We start from the raw sequence: 20163 nt of genomic DNA, 5'->3' as shown, positions 1-20163 counted from the left end.
GTTGTGCCGACCATGACCTCTTCTAGAAAGTGCCTCGAATTTCCCTAGCGCATAGCCCTCTATGTACATATCCACTTCCACCACTGCCGCTGGCAATGCATTCCACGCACCCACCACTCTCTGTGCGAAAAACGTACCCCTGATATCCCCTCTGTAGCTTTTTCCAAGTACCTTAAAACTATGCCCTCTCCTGTTAGCTATTTCAACCCTGGGAAAAAGCTTCTGGCTATCCACACGATCAATGCCCCTCATCATCTTATACACCTCTATCAGGTCACCTGTCATCCTTCATCACTCCAAGGAGAAAAGGCCAAGTACACTCAACTTCTTCTCATAAGGTACGCCCTCCAATCCAGGCAACATCCTTGTAAATGTCCTCTGCACTCTCTCTACACTATGCACATCCTTCCTGTAGTGAGGTGACCAGAACTGAACACAATACTCCAAGTGGGGTCTAACCAAGGTCTTATATAGCTGTAACATTACCTCACAGATCTCAAACTCAATCCCACAGATGATGAATGCCAACACACCATACGCTTTCTTAACAACACTGTCAACCTGCACGGCAGCTTTGAGTGTCCTATCAACACGGACCCCAAGATCTCTCTGATCCTCCACACTGCCAAGGGTTTTACCATTAATATTATTTTCTGTCTTCAGATCTGACCTACCGAAATGACTTGTTGCGGATCGTACTGCTGCCTATGTCAGAGGCGTCAGTGTGTGAAGGAGGGGTGCGAAGCAAGTCATCGTCTTACTTGCTTTTCTTGTGATCACAAGACCCGGTTGGACATTGTTAATGTGGAATGCTGCAAATCTGATTCACTGATTTCTTGGCAGACTGCAAGGCTGAACAGTGAGGGAGCTATGTACCTTAATCATAGCAAGGACTAGGCCTCAAGCTGTGGTGTCGCCTGTTTACAGCCTCCCAGGAGAGAGGCATCAGAGTCAGTGCACTCCACTGGAGGCCGTGTGACGCAGCATCTAAGCTGGAGTCGGTCCTGCCTCCAGTGCACTGGAGATTTTCCTAACAAAAGGCTTAAGGGCAGTGAAAGTCAAACTCTTTTACCGTAGATTAGGTTCTTCAGTAGACAGATTATTTGGGTTGAATTGTTCACTGCCCTACAGAGAAGTGGTTGCAGCTTTCAAAGTACTAATGAAGTGATAACATCCGGTAACATGGGCGTTCCAAGTAGCGACTGTTCAGTCATCAGCAAGTCTAAAGTTCATGGCCTAGAGTTCAGTGTCCCATCATTGGTGAGTCCTGGGGTTGAGACCAAAAATTGAAGCATGAAGGTCAATTGGGAGTCCCGAGCTCAAGGCTCAGTGGCCAAAGCCGTGGGTTTGTGTAGTCAGCAGAACTGAGGAAATCAGAGGTCTGTTGGTCTAAACCCTGAGTCTGTGAACTGAGGAAATTAGAGGCCCAATGGTCTAAACCCTGGGACTGAGGAACTGAGGAACTGAGGAAATTAGAGGCCCGATAGTCTAAACCCTGGGTCTGAGCAACTGAGGAAACTAGAGGCCCGATGGTCTAAACCCTGGGTCTGAGGAACTGAGGAAATTAGAGGGCCAATGTTCTAAACACTGGGTCTGAGGAACTGAGGAAATTAGAGGCCCAATAGTCTAAACCCTGGGTCTGAGCAACTGAGGAAACTAGAGGCTCGATGGTCTAAACCCTGGGTCTGAGGAGCTGAGGAAATTAGAGGCCCGATAGTCTGAGCTCTGGCTCAGCAAGTCGGTGGAAGTGAGGAAATTAGAGGCATGATCTCTGCGAGTCTTCAAGTAAAATGAAGATGGCATGGGGGGGGAGGGATGGTTACGTGTGTGTGTGTGTGTGTGTGTGTGTGTGTGTGTGTGCACGCGCGCACTTGTGTGTGGGGGGTGGGTGCTGCGTGTGCTGGAGAGGAAGGTGGTTTGTTTTTCTGTTTCTGTTTTATTTTGTTCAGTATTGTTCAGCTAACCATTGTGAACATGTCATGTTGGAGTCAGAATGTGTGCTGACACTTGCGGACGGCCCCCAGCACATCCTGAGGCTGTATCAGTCATTACTGTATGTTTAGATGTACATGTCATAAATAAATCTGAATCTGATTCTGAATGTGAGTCTGAGTCTGAATCTGAATCTAAATCTGTTTGAATCTGAGTCTGAATCTGAATCTGAATATGATCTGAAACTGAAACTGAAACTGAAACTGAAGCCAAATCTGAATCTGAGCCTGAATCTGAATCTGAATCAGAATCAGAATCTGAATCCAAATCTGAGTCTGAGTCTGAGTCTGAATCTGAGTCCGAATCTGAGTCTGAATCTGAATGGGAAGCTGAATCTGAATCTGAATATCATCTGAAACTGAAACTGAATCTGAATCTGATTCTGAATGTGAATCTGAGTCTGAATCTGAATCTAAATGTTTGAATCTGAGTCTGAATCTGAATCTAAATATGATTTGAAACTGAAACTGAATCTGAATCTGAGTCTGATTCTGAACTGAGTCTGAGTCTGACTCTGAAGCTGAATCCAAATCTGAATCTGAATCTGAATATGATCTGAAACTGAAACTGAATCTGAGTCTGATTCAGAATCTAAATCTGAGTCTGAATCTGAATCTAAATCTGAATCTGATTCTGAATGTGAGCCTGAGTCTGAATCTGAATCTAAATCTGTTTGAATCTGAGTCTGAATCTGAATCTGAATCTGAATCTGTGCCTGAACCTAAATCTGAGTCGGTCTGAGTCTGAGTCTGAATTTGAATCTAAATCTAAATCTAAATCTAAATCCGAATCTGAAACTGAATCTGAATCTGAGTCTGAATCTGAATCTGAGTCTGAGTCTGAGTCTGAATCTGAGTCTGCACTGGTTATGTTGCAGGCGAGCCAGCCGAATGGAGCCAAGACCGGAGGTCAACCAGACTGATTTTCCTCAGCTGCTCCAACACATCTCAGGCACATGGAGAGTGCCTTCTCCACAGCTGCTGCCCAGGAGGGAGCAGGGATAGAAGGAGAAAGCTGCAGCCTGGTCTCCATTGTCACATTTCAGCGAATTTACCCCCTCCAGCTGGCAGCTCCGAACACTTATGAAAGGAGGTCAAGATCATCAATGTGACTTTTGTAGGGGGATGCCTGTGCACCAATAGCCAGTGAAAGAGGGTCAACTGCCAAGAGACCATGCAGATTTCACACTGAGGGTACATGGGAGACCGTGCAGATTTCACACTGAGGGTACATGAGAGACCGTGCAGATTTCACACTGAGGGTGCATGAGACACTGTGCAGATTTCACACTGAGGGTACATGAGAGAACGTGCAGATTTCACACTGAGGGTACATGAGACACTGTGCAGGTTTCACACTGAGGGTACATGAGACACTGTGCAGGTTTCACACTGAGGGTACATGAGAGACCATGCAGATTTCACACTGAGGGTACATGAGAGACCGTGCAGATTTCACACTGAGCGTACATGAGACACTGTGCAGATTTCACACTGAGGGTACATGAGAGACCGTGCAGATTTCACACTGAGGGTACATGAGAGAACGTTTAGATTTCACACTGAGGGTACATGAGAGACCGTGCAGATTTCACACTGAGGGTACATGAGAGACCGTGCAGATTTCACACTGAGGGTACATGAGAGACCGTGCAGATTTCACACTGAGCGTACATGAGACACTGTGCAGGTTTCACACTGAGGGTACATGAGCGCCCGTGCAGATTTCACACTGAGGGTACATGAGAGACCGTGCAGATTTCACACTGAGCGTACATGAGACACTGTGCAGATTTCACACTGAGGGTACATGAGACACTGTGCAGGTTTCACACTGAGGGTACATGAGAGACCATGCAGATTTCACACTGAGCGTACATGAGACACTGTGCAGATTTCACACTGAGCGTACATGAGAGACCATGCAGATTTCACACTGAGCGTACATGAGAGACCGTGCAGATTTCACACTGAGCGTACATGAGACACTGTGCAGATTTCACACTGAGCGTACATGAGACACTGTGCAGATTTCACACTGAGGGTACATGAGACACTGTGCAGATTTCACACTGAGGGTACATGAGAGACCATGCAGATTTCACACTGAGCGTACATGAGACACTGTGCAGGTTTCACACTGAGGGTACATGAGAGACCGTGCAGATTTCACACTGAGCGTACATGAGAGACCGTGCAGATTTCACACTGAGGGTACATGAGAGACCGTGCAGATTTCACACTGAGCGTACATGAGAGACCGTGCAGATTTCACACTGAGGGTACATGAGAGACCATGCAGATTTCACACTGAGCGTACATGAGACACTGTGCAGATTTCACACTGAGCGTACATGAGACACTGTGCAGATTTCACACTGAGGGTACATGAGACACTGTGCAGATTTCACACTGAGGGTACATGAGAGACCGTGCAGATTTCACACTGAGCGTACATGAGAGACCATGCAGATTTCACACTGAGGGTACATGAGACACTGTGCAGATTTCACACTGAGGGTACATGAGAGACCATGCAGATTTCACACTGAGGGTACATGAGACACTGTGCAGATTTCACACTGAGCGTACATGAGAGACCGTGCAGATTTCACACTGAGGGTACATGAGAGACCGTGCAGATTTCACACTGAGCGTACATGAGACACTGTGCAGATTTCACACTGAGGGTACATGAGAGACCGTGCAGATTTCACACTGAGGGTACATGAGACACTGTGCAGATTTCACACTGAGGGTACATGAGACACTGTGCAGATTTCACACTGAGGGTACATGAGAGACCGTGCAGATTTCACACTGAGGGTACATGAGACACTGTGCAGATTTCACACTGAGCGTACATGAGACACTGCAGGTTTCACACTGAGCGTACATGAGACACTGTGCAGATTTCACACTGAGGGTACATGAGAGACCATGCAGATTTCACACTGAGGGTATATGGGAGACCATGCAGATTTCACACTGAGCGTACATGAGAGAAGGGGAGAGGGAGAGAGAAGCAGAAGAAAGGAAGGGGTAGAGTGAGGGTGAATAATAACAGGAGAGAGGGGAAGTTGGAGAGAGAATTATAAAATCTACATGGGGAGAAAGAGAGAGGGAGAGAGAGGAGGAGAGAGAGAGGGGATGGGGGAGGGAAAGAGAGGGTATGAGAAAGATAGATGAGCAATTACTTTGTATAGATCCCAGGATTAAATCTGCACAACTGGGGATGGGTAGGGACAGGAGTAGTTGTTTGATGGGTGCCTCCACAGAGTCTTGGTCTGTAACATAAACAGAGCATTTAAGGGATTGACACTGATGACAGGGAGCTCCAGGACAATGTGCACTGATCTCCAAAAACAACATTTCATTTGCTATAAGTGTGGGTCAGAACTCCAACTGGAATTACAAATGCAACATTTCCAAAGTGTTGCGAACAAGCGCCTAAACACCACAACTGTGCTGGTGTTGGTAAGTGTTCACTGTCAGCGGTGTCGTGCGGGAATAAATGTCACCACAGATCTAGACAAAGCTGCGGACCTCTTCCTAGGCCACAAGATGGAGACTGTGTCATAACCCAGACAAGCCCATTGCTCAGCAACCAGCAAACTTCACTCTGAAATCAAACCCAGCCATTATTCCAGCTCTGTCATTCAAAATCCTCCACACATTAACCAGTGGCTACCAACATGTGTACCAGGCTAACCCATCTGTCCCCAGCCCACGTGTTCCGTCTGCGGGGAGATTCCACCAGGTGTGAGTCCTTCTGTGTGTCCTGCAGGGACCTTACTGATTAGGCACAGGGAGTTGGGTCTTAGTCAGATACCTGGAGTGTCTGATGGGTGGGGGAGTTGGATCTGAGCCATCTGTGGGTTCAAGGCTCAGAGTCTGAACCACTGGGGACCTGAGATGAATGGGAGTGGTTCAGAAAGGAGGGAAGGAAGTATTGTCAGGTATTGTGAGGGTAGAAGGGTAATAGGTCCACTTTAAAGAGGAGGAGGAATCTTCTCCATTCCCATGTCCTCACAGATATCTTCTGGTCATTCCCCAACAGGTACTTACCTCTTCCCTGGGGCATCTCAGCTGTGCTGGATCTAGAGACGATGTTGATCAGAAGGTTCTTTGGAAGTCAATAATGAGGTACAAAAGCACTGGTTACAGCAGTTTTATTCAATGTTTGCCACAGTTCAGGTTAGCCAGGACCAGCTGGCACCAACAAGCAAGGCCAAAAGTAACTCACTGTTGGAGTAACAAAGCGAGCTGAGCACAAGTTTTCCCTTTGTACTGTAACCAGTTTGGACAATAAACCTGTGGACAAGGTATGACTGACTCACTCTTCACCTTCCATAAGACCAGAAGACCGTACGACATAGAAGCAGTGTTAGGCCACTCAGCCCATCGTGTCTGCTCCGCCTTTCCATCATGGCTGATCTCTGATCCCACTCAATCCCGTACACCTGCCTTCGCGCCATATCCTTTGATGCCCTGACCGGTCACAAAATGATCAACTTCTGCCTTAAATATATGCACGGACTTGGCCACAGTCTGTATCAGAGCATTCCGCAGATTCACCACTCTCTGGCTAAAAACGTTCCTCCTTGCCTCTGTTCTAAAGGGCTGTGTCTCAATTTTGAGGCTGTACCCTTTGGTTCTGGATACCCCACCACAGGAAACATCCTCTCCACATCCACCTTAGTCCTTTCAACAATCGGTAGGTTTCAATGAGATTTCTCTGCATTCTTCTAAAGTCCAGTGAGTACAAGCCCAAAACTGTCAAACACTCCACATATGTTAACCCCTTCATTCCAGGAATCATCCTCGTGAACATTCTCTGGACTCTTCCCAATGACAACACATCCTTTCTGAGATACGGGGTCCAAAACTGTTGACAATAATTCAAGTGCAGACTGACTAATGTCTTATAAAGCTTCAGGATTATCTCCTTGCTTGTATATTCTATTCCCTTGAAATAAATGCCAACATTGCATTTGCCTTCTTTACCACAGGCTCCACCTGTAAATTAACCTTCTGGGAGTCTTGTACAAGGACCCCTAAGTCCCTCTGCACTTCTGATGTTTGACCCTTCTCCCCATTTAGATAATAGTCCACACTACTGTTCCTTTCGAATCGGCTGTACTGGATTGGGTATTGTGTAATGAACCAGAGGTGATTAGAGAGATTGAGGTGAAGGAACCCTTAGGAGGCAGTGATCATAACATGATTGAGTTCACTGTGAAATTTGAAAAGGAGAAGCCGAAATCTGATGTGTCGGTATTTCAGTGGAGTAAAGGAAATTACAGTGGCATGAGAGAGGAACTGACCAGAGTTGACTTGAAAGGGACACTGGCGGGAAGGATGGCAGAGCAGCAGTGGCTGGAGTTTATGCGAGAAGTGAGGAAGGTGCAAGACAGGTATATTCCAAAAAAGAAGAAATTTTCGAATGGAAAAAGGATGCAACTGTGGCTGACAAGAGAAGTCAAAGCCAAAGTTAAAGCAAAGGAGAGGGCATACAAGGAAGCAAAAATTAGTGGGAAGACAGAGGATTGGGAAGTTTTTAAAACCTTACAAAAGGAAACTAAGAAGGTCATTGAGAGGGAAAAGATTAACTATGAAAGGAAGCTAGCAAATAATATCGAGGACACGAAAAGCTTTTTCAAGTATATAAAGAGTAAAAGACAGGCGAGAGTAGATATAGGACCGATAGAAAATGATGCTGGAGAAATTGTAATGGGAGATAAGGAGATGGCAGAGGAACTGAACGAGTATTTTACATCAGTCTTCACTGAGGAAGACATCAGCAGTATACTGGACACTCAAGGGTGGCAGGGAAGAGAAGGATGCACAGTCACAATTACGACAGAGAAAGTACTCAGGAAGCTGAGTAGTCTAAAGGTGGATAAATTTCCTGGACCAGGAGGAATGCACCCGCGCGTTCTGAAGGAAGTAGCTGTGGAGATTGCAGAGACATTAGCGATGATCCTTCAAAAGTCAATAGATTCTGGCATGGTTCCGGAGGGCTGGAAGATTGCAAATGTCACTCCGCTATTTAAGAAGGGGGCAAGGAAACAAAAAAAAAATGATAGACCTGTTAGCTTGACATCGATGGTTGGGAAGTTGTTGGAGTCAATTGTCAAGGATGAGGTTATGGAGTACCTGGAGGCATATGACAAGATAGGCAGAACTCAGCATGCATTCCTTAAAGGAAAATCCTGCCTGACAAACCTATTACAATTTTTTGAGGAAATTACCAGTAGGCTAGACAAGGGAGATGCAGTGGATGTTGTATATTTGGATTTTCAGAAGGCCTTTGACAAGGTGCCACACATGAGGCTACTTAACAAGATAAGAGCCCATGGAATTGCGGGAAAATTACATACGTGGATAGAGCATTGGCTGATTGGCAGGAAACAGGGAGTGGGAATAAAGGGATCCCATTCTGGTTGGCTGCCAGTTACCAGTGGTGTTCCACAGGGGTCCATTTTGGGCCGCTTCTTTTTACATTGTACATCAATGATTTGGATTATGGAATAGATGGCTTTGTGGCTAAGTTTGCTGACGATACAAAGATAGGTGGAGGGGCCGGTATTGCTGAAGAAACAGAGAGTCTGCAGAGAGACTTGGATAGATTGGAAGAATGGGCAAAGAAGTGGCAAATGAAATACAATGTTGGAAAGTGTATGGTTATGCACTTTGGCAGAAGAAATAAATGGGCAGTCTATTATTTAAATGGGGAAAGAATTCAAAGTTCTGAGATGCAACGGGACTTGGGAGTCCTCGTACAGGATACCCTTAAGGTTAACCTCCAGGTTGAGTCGGTGGTGAAGAAGGCGAATGCAATGTTGGCATTCATTTCTAGAGGAATAGAGTATAGGAGCAGGGATGTGATGTTAAGGCTCTATAAGGTGCTGGTGAGACCTCACTTGGAGTACTGTGGGCAGTTTTGGTCTCCTTATTTAAGAAACGATGTGCTGACGTTGGAGAGGATTCACTAGAATGATTCCGGGAATAAGAGGGTTAACATATGAGGAACGTTTGTCCGCTCTTGGACTGTATTCCTTGGAGTTTAGAAGAATGAGGGGAGACCTCATAGAAATATTTTGAATGTTCAAAGGCATGGACAGAGTGGATGTGGCAAAGTTGTTTCCCATGATGGGGGAGTCTGGTACGAGAGGGCATGACTTAAGGATTGAAGGGCGCTCATTCAGAACAGAAATGCAAAGAAATTTTTTTAGTCGGAGGGTGGTGAATCTATGGAATTTGTTGTCACGGGCGGCAGTGGAGGCCAAGTCATTGGGTGTATTTAAGGCAGAGATTGATAGGTATCTGAGTAGCCAGGGCATCAAAGGTTATGGTGAGAAGTCAGGGCAGTGGGACTAAATGGGAGAATGGATCAGCTCATGATAAAATGGCGGAGCAGACTCGATGGGCCGAATGGCCGACTTCTGCTCCTTTGTCTCTTATGGTCTTAAAGTCTTTCACCAAAATGCTTTATCACACATTTCCCAACACCATATTCCATTTGCCACTCTTTTGCCTATTCTTCCAATTTGTCTAAGTCCTGCTGCGATCACCTTGCTTCCTCAACTCTACCTACCTCCCACCTATCTTTGTATCACCCACAAACTTTGCCATAAAGCCATAAATTCCACTCTCTAAATCATTGATCAACAATGTGAAAAGTAGCAGGCCCAATACTAACTCTGAGGAACACCACTAGTCACCGGCAGTCAACCAGAAAAGGCTCCTTTAATTCCCACTCACTGCCTCTTGCCTGTCCTGTAAAGCCATAGGATTTTATCTTGATAAGCAGCCTCATATATGGCACTTTATCAAATGCCTTATGAAAATCCAAGTAAATGACAAAGTTTGCCTTTCCTAGGTCCACCCTGCTTGTCACTTCCTCGAGGAACTCTAACAGATTTGTCAGGCAAGATTTCTCTTCACAGAACCCATGCTGACTTTGTCTTATTTTATCATTAGTCTCCAAGTACCTTGAAATCTCATCTCTAATAAACGACTCCAACACTTTCCCAACCACTGAGGTGAGGCTAACTAGCCTATAATTTCCTTTCTTTTGCCTTCCTTCTTCTTAAAGAGTGGTGTGACATTTGCAATCTTCCAGTCCACTGGGACCATGCCAGAATCAAGTGATTCTTGAAAGATATAACCAAAATATCTGTTACCTCTTCAGCAACCTCTCGCAGGACTCTGGGTTGTAGTCCATCTGGTCCACGTGACGTATCCACCTTAAGACCTTTGAATTTGCCTAGCACATTTTCCTTTGTACAAACGTAATAGCAGCGGCACTCACTCCTGCTCCCTGACACTCACAGTCCTCTGTCACACTGTTAGTGCCTTCCACAGTGAAGACAGATGCAAAGTACCCACTAAGTTCATCTGCCATTTCTTTGTCCCCCATTTCTACCTCACCAGCATTATTTTGCAGTGGTCCAATATCAACTCTCACCTCTTTATATCACTTTTATGCTTTATATAACTAAAACAACTTTTATTATTTTGCTTTATATTATTGCCGTCTGCCCTCGTATTTCATCTTTTCCCTTCTGATAGCTGTTTTAGGTGCCTTTTGTTGGATTTTAAAAGCCTCCCTATCATCAAATTTCCCACTCTATTTTGCTACCTTAAGATGCCTTTTCTTTGGCTTTTATGCAGTCTTTAACTTCTCTTGTCAGCCACAGTTGCCTACCCCTGCCATTTGCGAACTTCTTCCTCTGTGAGACATATCTAACCTGCGCCTTGTGAAATATTCCCAGAAATTTCAGCCTCCCCTGGTCTGCAATCATCTCTGCCAGTATCCTTAACCAATCCACCAGAGCAAGCTCCTCTCTCAAGCCTCTGTAATTCCCTTTATTCCATTGCGATACTGACACATGTGAGTTATGCTTCTGCGTCTCAAATTGCAGTATGAATTCAATCATATTATGATCACTGCCTCCTAAGGGTTCCTTTACATTAAGCTCCCTTATAAGATCTGGGTTATTACACAACACCCAATCTAAGATAGCCTTTCCCTGAGTAGGCTCAAGCACAAGCTGCTCTAAAAAGCCATCTCATAGACATTCAGCAAATTCCCTCTCTTGCAATTCAACACTAACCGGATTTTCTCAATCCCCTTGCATATTGAAGTCCCCATTACAATTGTGTCGTTACCCTAATTACATGTCTTTTCCAACTCCCTTTGCAATCTTAACCCCACAACTTGACTACTATTCAGAGGCCTATATATGATTTCCATAATGCTTTTTTTTACCCTAGTAATTACCTAACTCCACCCACAAAGATTCAACATTCTCTGACCCTCTTTCTAAAGATGCAATTCCATCTCTTACCAACAGAGACACACCACCACCTATGCCTTCCTTTCAATACAAAGTATTTCCTTGGATGTTAAGCTCCCAACTATGACCTTCTTTCAGACATGACTCAATGATGCCCACAATGTCATACCGACCAATCTCTGATCATACCACAAGTTCATCCACCTTATTCCGAATGCTACGTGCATTTAAATACAACACCTTCAGTCCAGCGTTCTTCGCCCTTATGAATTTTGCCTCTGTGGTACAATTTAACTCTTTGCTCTGTCTGCATTTTTACCCAATCATTGGCTTGTCCTTCCTTACACTCATGTTACACCCATCATCTACTTGTAAACCTGCTGGCTCATCCTCAGCTCTATTATCATGGTTCACATAATAGTTTAAATCACTCCCAACAGCTCTAGAAAATCTACCCGCAAGAATATTGGTTTAAGTGCAAACCGGCCCTTTTGTATAGGTTCACAGAAAAAGAAATGGCAGAATTGGAAAAAACAAATGTACTGCAAGTTACTAAATATTTACAGACAAACAGATGGAATATGAGCAAGCTTAAGGGAAGCAAAACCAGCAGGGAAAACACAGTAAGAACAACAATCTGGAGCCTAATCCAACAGCTGCCCTGCACAAAGAATGTACCTTCTGATAACACTGTTCCACTAGATTATCCCCCACATTTCCTGCAAAATATCTCCTGTACCACATCCTGGCACTCAGTAGCAACTCTTCCCTGTAGCCAGCAGAGTGCTGCTTCTATTGAAGTGTGCCCCTTTGGGAGCTTCTTGCTGGACTGCATTGAAACAGCCGCAAGAACTTGAGTCCAGAGGAAACTTTCGGTGATCCACAGGGAGCCCAGCAGTGTTATTCGAGGAATCCACACTGTGTGGAACTCTCACACAGGGTGGCCACAACACTTCTTTCATCCATCGAACTGGTGTGGAGCCATCAAGTTCCCACCAGCTCAGCTGAATGATGATGTGACCAGACCTCACAACACTCCACCCCACAAAGGAACCAACCCTGTTGGTGTGGGGTGGGTATTGAGAAGATCCCAGCCTCAGTTCATCATGGAGGATGTTCAGGGCAGTGATAGTTATCAATAGAAACAAGGGAGAAAGTGTTAGTAGTGGAAAGTGGCATTGAGGCAAAAGATCTCACTTAATGACAGAACAGAACAAAGGGCCAAATGGCCTGCCCCACTCCTACCTTTCATATTCTTGTAATCTTAAGTAAATTGGAACACAAAACATAGAGTAGGATCAGGCAGTTTGGCCCATCATATCTGTACTGGTGATGTTCCACTCTAAATGAGTCCTATCTGCCTACATGTGATTCACCTCTCTCTATTCCTGTCTCCTTAATACAATGATTTGACATTTCCATCTCAGAAAAAGATTCTGTATCCTCAATCTCTGCCTTTCATAAGTTTATAAACACCTGCCAGGACTCTCCTCAGGCCCTCAGCCTGCAAAGCTCCAGAGAAAACAACCCAAGTAGGTCCAACCTCTCCTTGTAGCACATGCCCTCTAATCCAGACCACGTCCTGATATTCTTTCTTGTCAAGGCATCATCAGATCTTTAAGCCACTGAAGATTTTCAAAGTGTGTTTATTGTATGAAATTATGCAACAAATTTATGCAGAGCATGTGTGCCCAATCCCCAGTGTGATAGAAACATGTTGTAACTATGTTGTCAGAGTGAGAACCATGAATTCCCGTTCACTGATGATAGATTGCTTGTTTATGCACACTCAGTGACCACTTTATTGGATACTTCCTGTGCCAAATAAAGTGGCCACTGAGTGTGTCTTCATGAGCTTCTGCTATTGTAGGCTATCCACTTTAAGGTTCAACATGTTGTGTATCGAGAGATGCTCTTCTGCACACCACTGTAGAAACTCGCTGTTATTTCAGTTACTGTCGCCTTCCTGTCAGCGACTACTTATTGGTGGCAAATGAAACAAAGAAAATGACTAACTACTTTATTAGTAAAAGCTTTTTCTAGTAAACAGTCACCACAAACTATGGCAAGGTGAGAAGAGGCGAGATGGAAGCAAGGCAGAGTTGAGGTGAGGCAGAATCAAGGTAGAGTCGAGGTGAGCGGAGTCGAAGCAGAGTCGAGGTGAGCGGAGTCAAGGTGAGAGGAGGTGAGGCAGAGTCAAGGTGAGAGGAAGTGAGGCAGATTCGAGGTGAGTGGAGTCGAGGTGAGCAGAGTTGAGGCAGAGTTGAGGCGAGCGGAGGCGAACCAGAGTCGTGGTGAGTGGAGTCGAGGTGAGAGGAGGTGAGGCAGAGTCGAGGTGAGTGGAGTTGAGGCAGAGTTGAGGCGAGCAGAGGCAAGGTAGAGTCGAGGCGAGTGGAGGGGAGGTAGAGTCGAGGCAGAGTGAAGGTGAGCTAAGACATGACAGAATCAAAGCAGAGTCGGGGCAAGTGGAGGCGAGGCAGAGTTGAGTTGAGACAGAGTTGAGGCAGAGTCAAGGTGAGCGGAGTTGAGACAGAGTTGAGGCAGAGAGGAGGTGAGCGAGGCAAGGCAGAGTTGAGGTGAGTGGAGGCGAGGCAGAGTCGAGGTGAGCAGAAGTGAGACAGAGTTGAGGCAGAGTAGAGGCTAATGGATGTGAGGCAGAGTGGAGGCGAGCAAGGCGAGGCAAAGTCGAAGTGAGCAGAGTCGAGTTGAGGCAGAACCAAGGCAGAGTCGAGGCGAGCGGAAGTGTGACAGAGTCAAGGTGAGTGGAGACAAGGCAGAGTAGAGGTGAGGCAGAGTCGAGGCAAGCGGAGGTGAGGCAGAGTCGAGGTGAGGCAGAGTCAAGTTGAGACAGCATCGAGGCAGAGTCGAGGCGAGCAGAGGTGTGACAGAGTCAAGGTGAGTGGAGGCAAGGCAGAGTAGAGGCGAGGCAGAGTCAAGACAAGCGAAAAGCAAACGGAAACAAGACAGAATCAAAGCAGAGTCGAGGCCAGCGGAGGCAAGGCAGAGTTGAGATGAGACAGAGTCGAGGCAGAGTTGAGGCCAGCAGAGTTGAGGTGAGCAGAGGTGAGGCAGAGTAGAGGCGAGTGGAGGTGAGGTAAAGTTGAGTCAGAGTAAAGGTGAGCGGAGGCGAGGTAAAGTCGAGGCAAGTGCAGGCAAGGCAGAGTAGAGGTGAGCGGAGTCAAGGCAAGTAGATTTGAGGTGGAGGTGAGGTGAGGAAAGGCCTGACTTTTAATCAATTTAAGCACCAGGCTGAATTAGAAAGGTTGGCGTGGGCCGAATCAAGGTGGCATTGTCGAGGCCGCGGGGCAGATCAAAGCAACGGGGGCCAGGTCCGAGAGCGAGGAACAATCCACCATTTGGATGATTTAAGCACAGGACCAGATTGAAAAGGTCGGGGTGTTGGGGGCAGATGCAAGGGACGGGCCGATTGTTTGGCTTACTGCTCCACGGCATTAACTCAGCTCTGCGCTGAACTGAGGCTGTGTCTGTGACACCATTTGCTTTTTTTCTTTCTGCACATTGGGAAGTTGATGGTCTTTTTTGTGATGCATTCTCCTGGGTTCCTTTGTTTTTGTGGCTGCCTGTAAGCGGATGAATCTCAAGATTGTAAAATGAAAACATATTTTAATAATAAATGTATTTTGAACTTTAAACGAGCTTGGTTATTTTCTCTGACCTCTCTCATTAACAAGGCGTTTTCACCCACCAAGCTGCCTCTCATTGGATGCTTTTTTTTTGTTTTGCACGCCATTCTCTGTAAACTTTTGAGACTGCTGTGCATGAAAATCCCAGGAGACCAGCAATTTCTGAGATACTCATACCACCCAGTCTGGCACCAACAATCATTCATGATTAAAGTCACCTAGAACATATTTCTTCCCCAATCTGATGTTTGGTCTGAACAACAACTGAACCTCTTGACCATGTCTGCATGCTTTTTGCATTGGGTTGCTGCCACATGATTGGCTGGTTAGATATTTGCATTATTGAGCAGATGTAGAGGGGTACCTAATATAGTGGCCAGGGAGTGTACTTCCTGACCCTTTGTCTACCCTCGTTTACAAACCTTGACTCTCCAAGCAGACGGCCACACTGCGCCACTGTGCTGGGGAGGACCAGGCACTCCGATGTCAGGAGGGTGAGGCCTAATTTCTCTGCCTGTTACACATCGAGTCCCATCCTGCCTAACTTAAGCCCTGTCCACAGGTGAAGGGCCGGTTGCAGTTAGATTGAAGCCTCGGTGATCAGGAACACTGATGCCCACATCCCCCTGCCTGCTGCTGAGCGGACAGGGACAGATCTGGGGTGACTCTTCAGTAGCAATTACTGGACAGATACACAGTTTTGCCTTGCATTAGCCTGGAGCTTCAGACACCCTCTACGTGCGCAGTCAGTCTGTGCATTTCCATCAGTGTCAGGCCAAAGAACAGAACAGGGGTAAACCAATCAGTGCCACCACAGAATCCGAAACACGAGGCAAGGTTAAATGCCCTTCTTTCTCCCCATCAAGGGACCTCTTGAAGCTCCGTGGGATAACTGAAGCTGCCCGGCATGTTTTTGAACCAAGTCTTCATGGAACTGGATCTGAGTGATGTTGGTCGTCAAGGGGGCGGCCTGGTAACATAGCAGTCAGCATAGTGCTACCACAACACCAGCGATCACTGATCCGCGTTCCCTTCCCTCCACTGTCTGTAAGGAGCTTGTACGTTCTCTCTGTGAACACGAGTCTCCTCTGGGCGTTCCGGATTCCTCCCACTTTGCAAAGACGTACCAGTTAGGGCCAGCAGAACATGGAGCATAGAAATTTACAGCACATTACAGGCCCCTCAGCCCGCAATGTTGTGTCGACCATGTAACCTACTCTAGGGACTGCCTAGAATTTCTCTAGAGCATAGCCCTCCATTTTTCTAAGCTCCATATACCTATCTAAGATGTTCTTTAAAGACCCTATTGTATCCACTTCCACCACCACTGCCAGGAGTGCATTCCATGCACCCACCATTCTCTGTGTGAAAAACTTACCCTTGACATCCCCTCGTTACCTATTTCCAAGCATTTTAAAACTATACCCCCTCGAGTTAGCCATTTCAGCCCTGGAAAAAAGCCTCTGGCTATTCACACAATCAATGCCTCTCCTCATCTTATACACCTCTATCAGGTCACCTCTCCTCCTCCGACGCTCCAAGGAGAAAAGGCCAAGTTCACACAACCTATTCTAATAAGGTACACCCTCCAATCCTAGTAACTCTTCTGTGCACTCTCTTTATAGTATCCCCATCCTTCCTGTAGTAAGGTGACCAGAACTGAACATGGTACTCCAAGTGGGGTCTGACCAAGGTCAGTTGTGGGCAGTTGTAGTAAATTGTGGGCATGCTGCATTGACACTGGAAGCAACACTTGCGGGCTGCCCAGCAGAGTCCTCACTGATTTGATTTGGTGCAAGCGACACATTTGACTATGTGTTTCAATGTTTTGAAGTGCATACAACAAATAAAGCTGATGTTTATGTGAGTGCTCAGTTTATGCTGGCTTATTGCTTACACTGCGAACATAATTAACTCAGCTTTCTTCCAGTAAAGCTACATGTTGGTTATTAAGTGCTGGCCAAAGCACTATGTCATTTTAAAACTTACGAGAGAATTAAAGCCTCACTCCCCCATATAAAACTTTCATTAGGAATCATTAAAATACGGAGTTGCTCTTTAAATGTTCAGCTCAAGCTGCTCTGTCTTTTACTGTGACCCATAAATATATCTTGGCATTCTTCCACGTAACACCAGGGGGCTTTGGATCTGGGAGAGAGGCAGACGGATGATCAGAGATCAGCGCGTGCACTGCTCGGGTCTCTGCACTAGGTCTCATGCCTCACACAGCTCACCACCGCAGTCCCCGGAAGCACTGAGCCCTGCTGAGGGCAGGCACAGGCCAGGAGGACCTCTTGCTTCCAATTAGGAGGGGTGAAAGGTGAACCAAAGCTCACTGCTTGGCAGAGAGTGAAGGATTGGGAAAACACCAGGGAGGTGGGATCAAACTTCCAGAAGATTGAAATATAAGGCAGATGGTGTAGACCAGAAGATAAAATGTAATTCTGACACTGGGTGGAGAGAGAGAGAGAGAGAGAGCGAGAGAGAGAGAGAGAGAGAGAGAGAGAGAGAGAGAGAGCGAGAGAGAGAGAGAGGGAGAGACAGAGAGAGAGAAAGAGAGTTAGAGAGAATGAACATAGTTCAGATGTGAAAGAGAAATCTTCAGCAGTATGTCACTGATGGAGACAATGTGGCTTCTGCTTGCACTGAGCCTGCAATATTGCAACGCAGGTGACATCAGCCATCCGAGACTACGCCTGTCATTTAAAGGTGAGTGCACGTTTTCTGTTGTCTTCAGCTGAGCTAATTGGAGAGCAAACTGCACTAAAGCTGTGAACACCCTGTTTGCCAGCTAGTTCAACAGTTCCTGTATTTCTCTCCTCTGTTCGCCACAGGACACGCTTGTAAAGAAGTTGGTGTGGATTTGACAAACATTGCATTGCTTTGAATTTAAAGTTGACTCTTTACTCTTTTGGGAAAAGGGGAAGTTCAATTTCTGCGTGTGGAGTTTTTGAGCACGGCTGATTTACGAAACAAACACTATCGCTTCCCTGTAAACCTGAGTCGATCATGTTTGACAACAAAAATGCACAGGTCAATCCACTGAATGTGCCCCATCTGTCTTAACTCTTAGGTTCTCGATAGTGCCCGCAGAAAACTTTTGAGCATTTTACTGATGCGCTATCAGTAGAGGACACAACCTCAGAGATCCCCCTGAACAATCCTTTCCCCAGTTAGACAGCTCTTTATACCATTGTTAAACATTGGGTTTAGTTTGACGTGCAAAATGTGATCTTTTCCAGAGATGTGTTCTGTCCTGAAACAGGGAATGCATGATTGAATGATTGATCTCAAGCAGCAGAGTACGGTTTAACATTGGTATACTGGGAAGGAGACTTCCGGAAAGCTGAGGGCAACTTTCTGCTTTCTGCAGTGTAGAGATCTGGTCTCCCTGTCTTCAGAAAGATATTCTAATGAATAAAGAGTACAGAACAGTTCAGCAGACTGGTTCCTAGGAGTCAGTGTGGTTTTGTGCAGGGAAAACTCCTCTCTCAAATCTGCTTTTTGAGGGAGTAATTTGGAAATTATTAAAGGCAGAGCAGTAGATATGGTTTACGTGGATCCTGACCAGAAGGTAAGGACATGTTGTGTCCAAGGTGGGTTGCAAAGAGAATGTAGCATTGGCTTGATGACAGGAAGCAGGAGGCAGATGTTGACCGGGTCTTTAACCAGTGATGTGCACTGGGACACTGATCATTTATAGATATATGCAAATGGCTAGGATGAGAAGGTCAATGAACTCAGCAATAAGTTTACTGACAACACAAACTTTGGTCAAGAAGGCATAAAGATGGCAGATGGAACTTAGTCCAGATAAAATTGTGAGGTAATGTATTTTGGAACATTACTTTCTAACAGGACATATACAGTAAGTGGCAAAGGTGTCAAGAGTGCTGATTTACAGAGGGGACTCAGGACGCAAGTCCCAGAATGTATCTACAGAGGTGGAGAGGGCAGAGGAGGAGACGTTCATGATGCTTTGCTTCAGACGCCAGGGCAAGGTGTATGAGAGTTGGTATCTCAACTCTGTAGCTATATAAATTACTGCTCAGGCCACACGGGAGTGTTAAGTACAATTCTGGATGCCACACCGAAAGTAAGATTAGCAGGAGTAGGAGCAATGGGGATGCTGCCTTTTGGATGGTTTTCCTTCCAAGGGGAGATTGGACAGGCTGGAACAAAGGAGGCTGAGGGGTCACCTTACAGAGGTTTTTAAAAGGGTGAGGGGTAGAGATGGAGTAGTCAGAATCCTTTTCCTAGAGTGAGTGAATCTTGAACTAAAGGCCACAGGTTTAGGATGTCGAGGGGAGAGATAGAAAGCTGACCTGATGGAGTTTTTCATACAGATGGTCATAGACTCAGAGTCACAGAGATATACAGAATGGAAACAAGCTCTTCAGCTCAAGTGTTTCATTCTGACAACAGTACCCTCCTGCTGGCCTCAATCGCCCACAACCCTCCAAATCCCTCCCCTCTACATACCTATCCACATTCCTCATAAATCTTGTAATTGCACCTGCCTCCACCATTGCCTCTGGCAGCTCATTGCAGGTACTCACTACCTTCTGTGTAAAGAAATTACCTCTCAGGCCTCTTAAATTTCTCCCCTCTGATCTTGTCTCTGTGCCCTCTAGGTTTAGACTCCCCATCCCCGGGAAAAAAATATATAACCATCCACCTTATCCATACCCTTCATGGTTTTTTAAACTTCTATGAAGTCACCCCTCATTTTTTTGAACTCCAGGGAATAAAGATCCAGTGGGGCCAGCCTCTCCCTTTGAGCCTAGACCAAGCAGCATCCTTGTAAACCTCTTCTGCACCCTCTCTATCGACAACGTCTTCTCTATAACAGGGTGACCCAAAGTTTACACAATACCCAAGTGTGGCCTCACCAGTGATTTATATACTGTAACTGCAACATAATGTCCCTACTGCTAAACTCAATGCCCTGACTGATGAGGACCAGTATGCTAAGTGCCACCTTCACTAACCTGTTTACTTCCAGTGAAGTGTGCACTTGTAATCCCAGGTGCCTCTATTCCACAGCACTTGCCAGTGCCTTGTCATTCACTGTATAGGTCCTGTCCTGGTTTGACTGTCCAAAATGCAACACCTCACACTTATACAAGTTGAAATCCATTTACCTTTCCTCAGCCTGTCTGCTAACTGATCAAAATGTCTTTTGTAATTCCTTGTAAGCTGCTTCACTATCAACTAGATCCC

General features: G+C 45.9%; 1 protein-coding gene across 2 annotated transcripts in view; it reads left to right on the top strand.

The window, feature by feature from the left end:
• The first annotated feature begins 17264 nt into the window (after nucleotides 1–17264).
• Nucleotides 17265–20163, top strand: part of LOC140186712 (semaphorin-3E-like) — a 374748-nt gene continuing 371849 nt past the window's right edge. For both annotated transcript variants that reach the window (XM_072241202.1, XM_072241201.1), the window contains exon 1: nucleotides 17265–17649. In XM_072241202.1, coding sequence (XP_072097303.1) covers nucleotides 17550–17649 — 100 coding nt within the window. In that variant the 5' untranslated portion in view covers nucleotides 17265–17549. The remainder of the gene's footprint in view (nucleotides 17650–20163) is intronic.

The sequence above is a fragment of the Mobula birostris genome, chromosome 23 (assembly GCF_030028105.1).
Source record: "Mobula birostris isolate sMobBir1 chromosome 23, sMobBir1.hap1, whole genome shotgun sequence".
Classification (NCBI taxonomy): domain Eukaryota; kingdom Metazoa; phylum Chordata; class Chondrichthyes; order Myliobatiformes; family Myliobatidae; genus Mobula; species Mobula birostris.
This window is presented reverse-complemented; position numbering and strand designations above follow the sequence as displayed.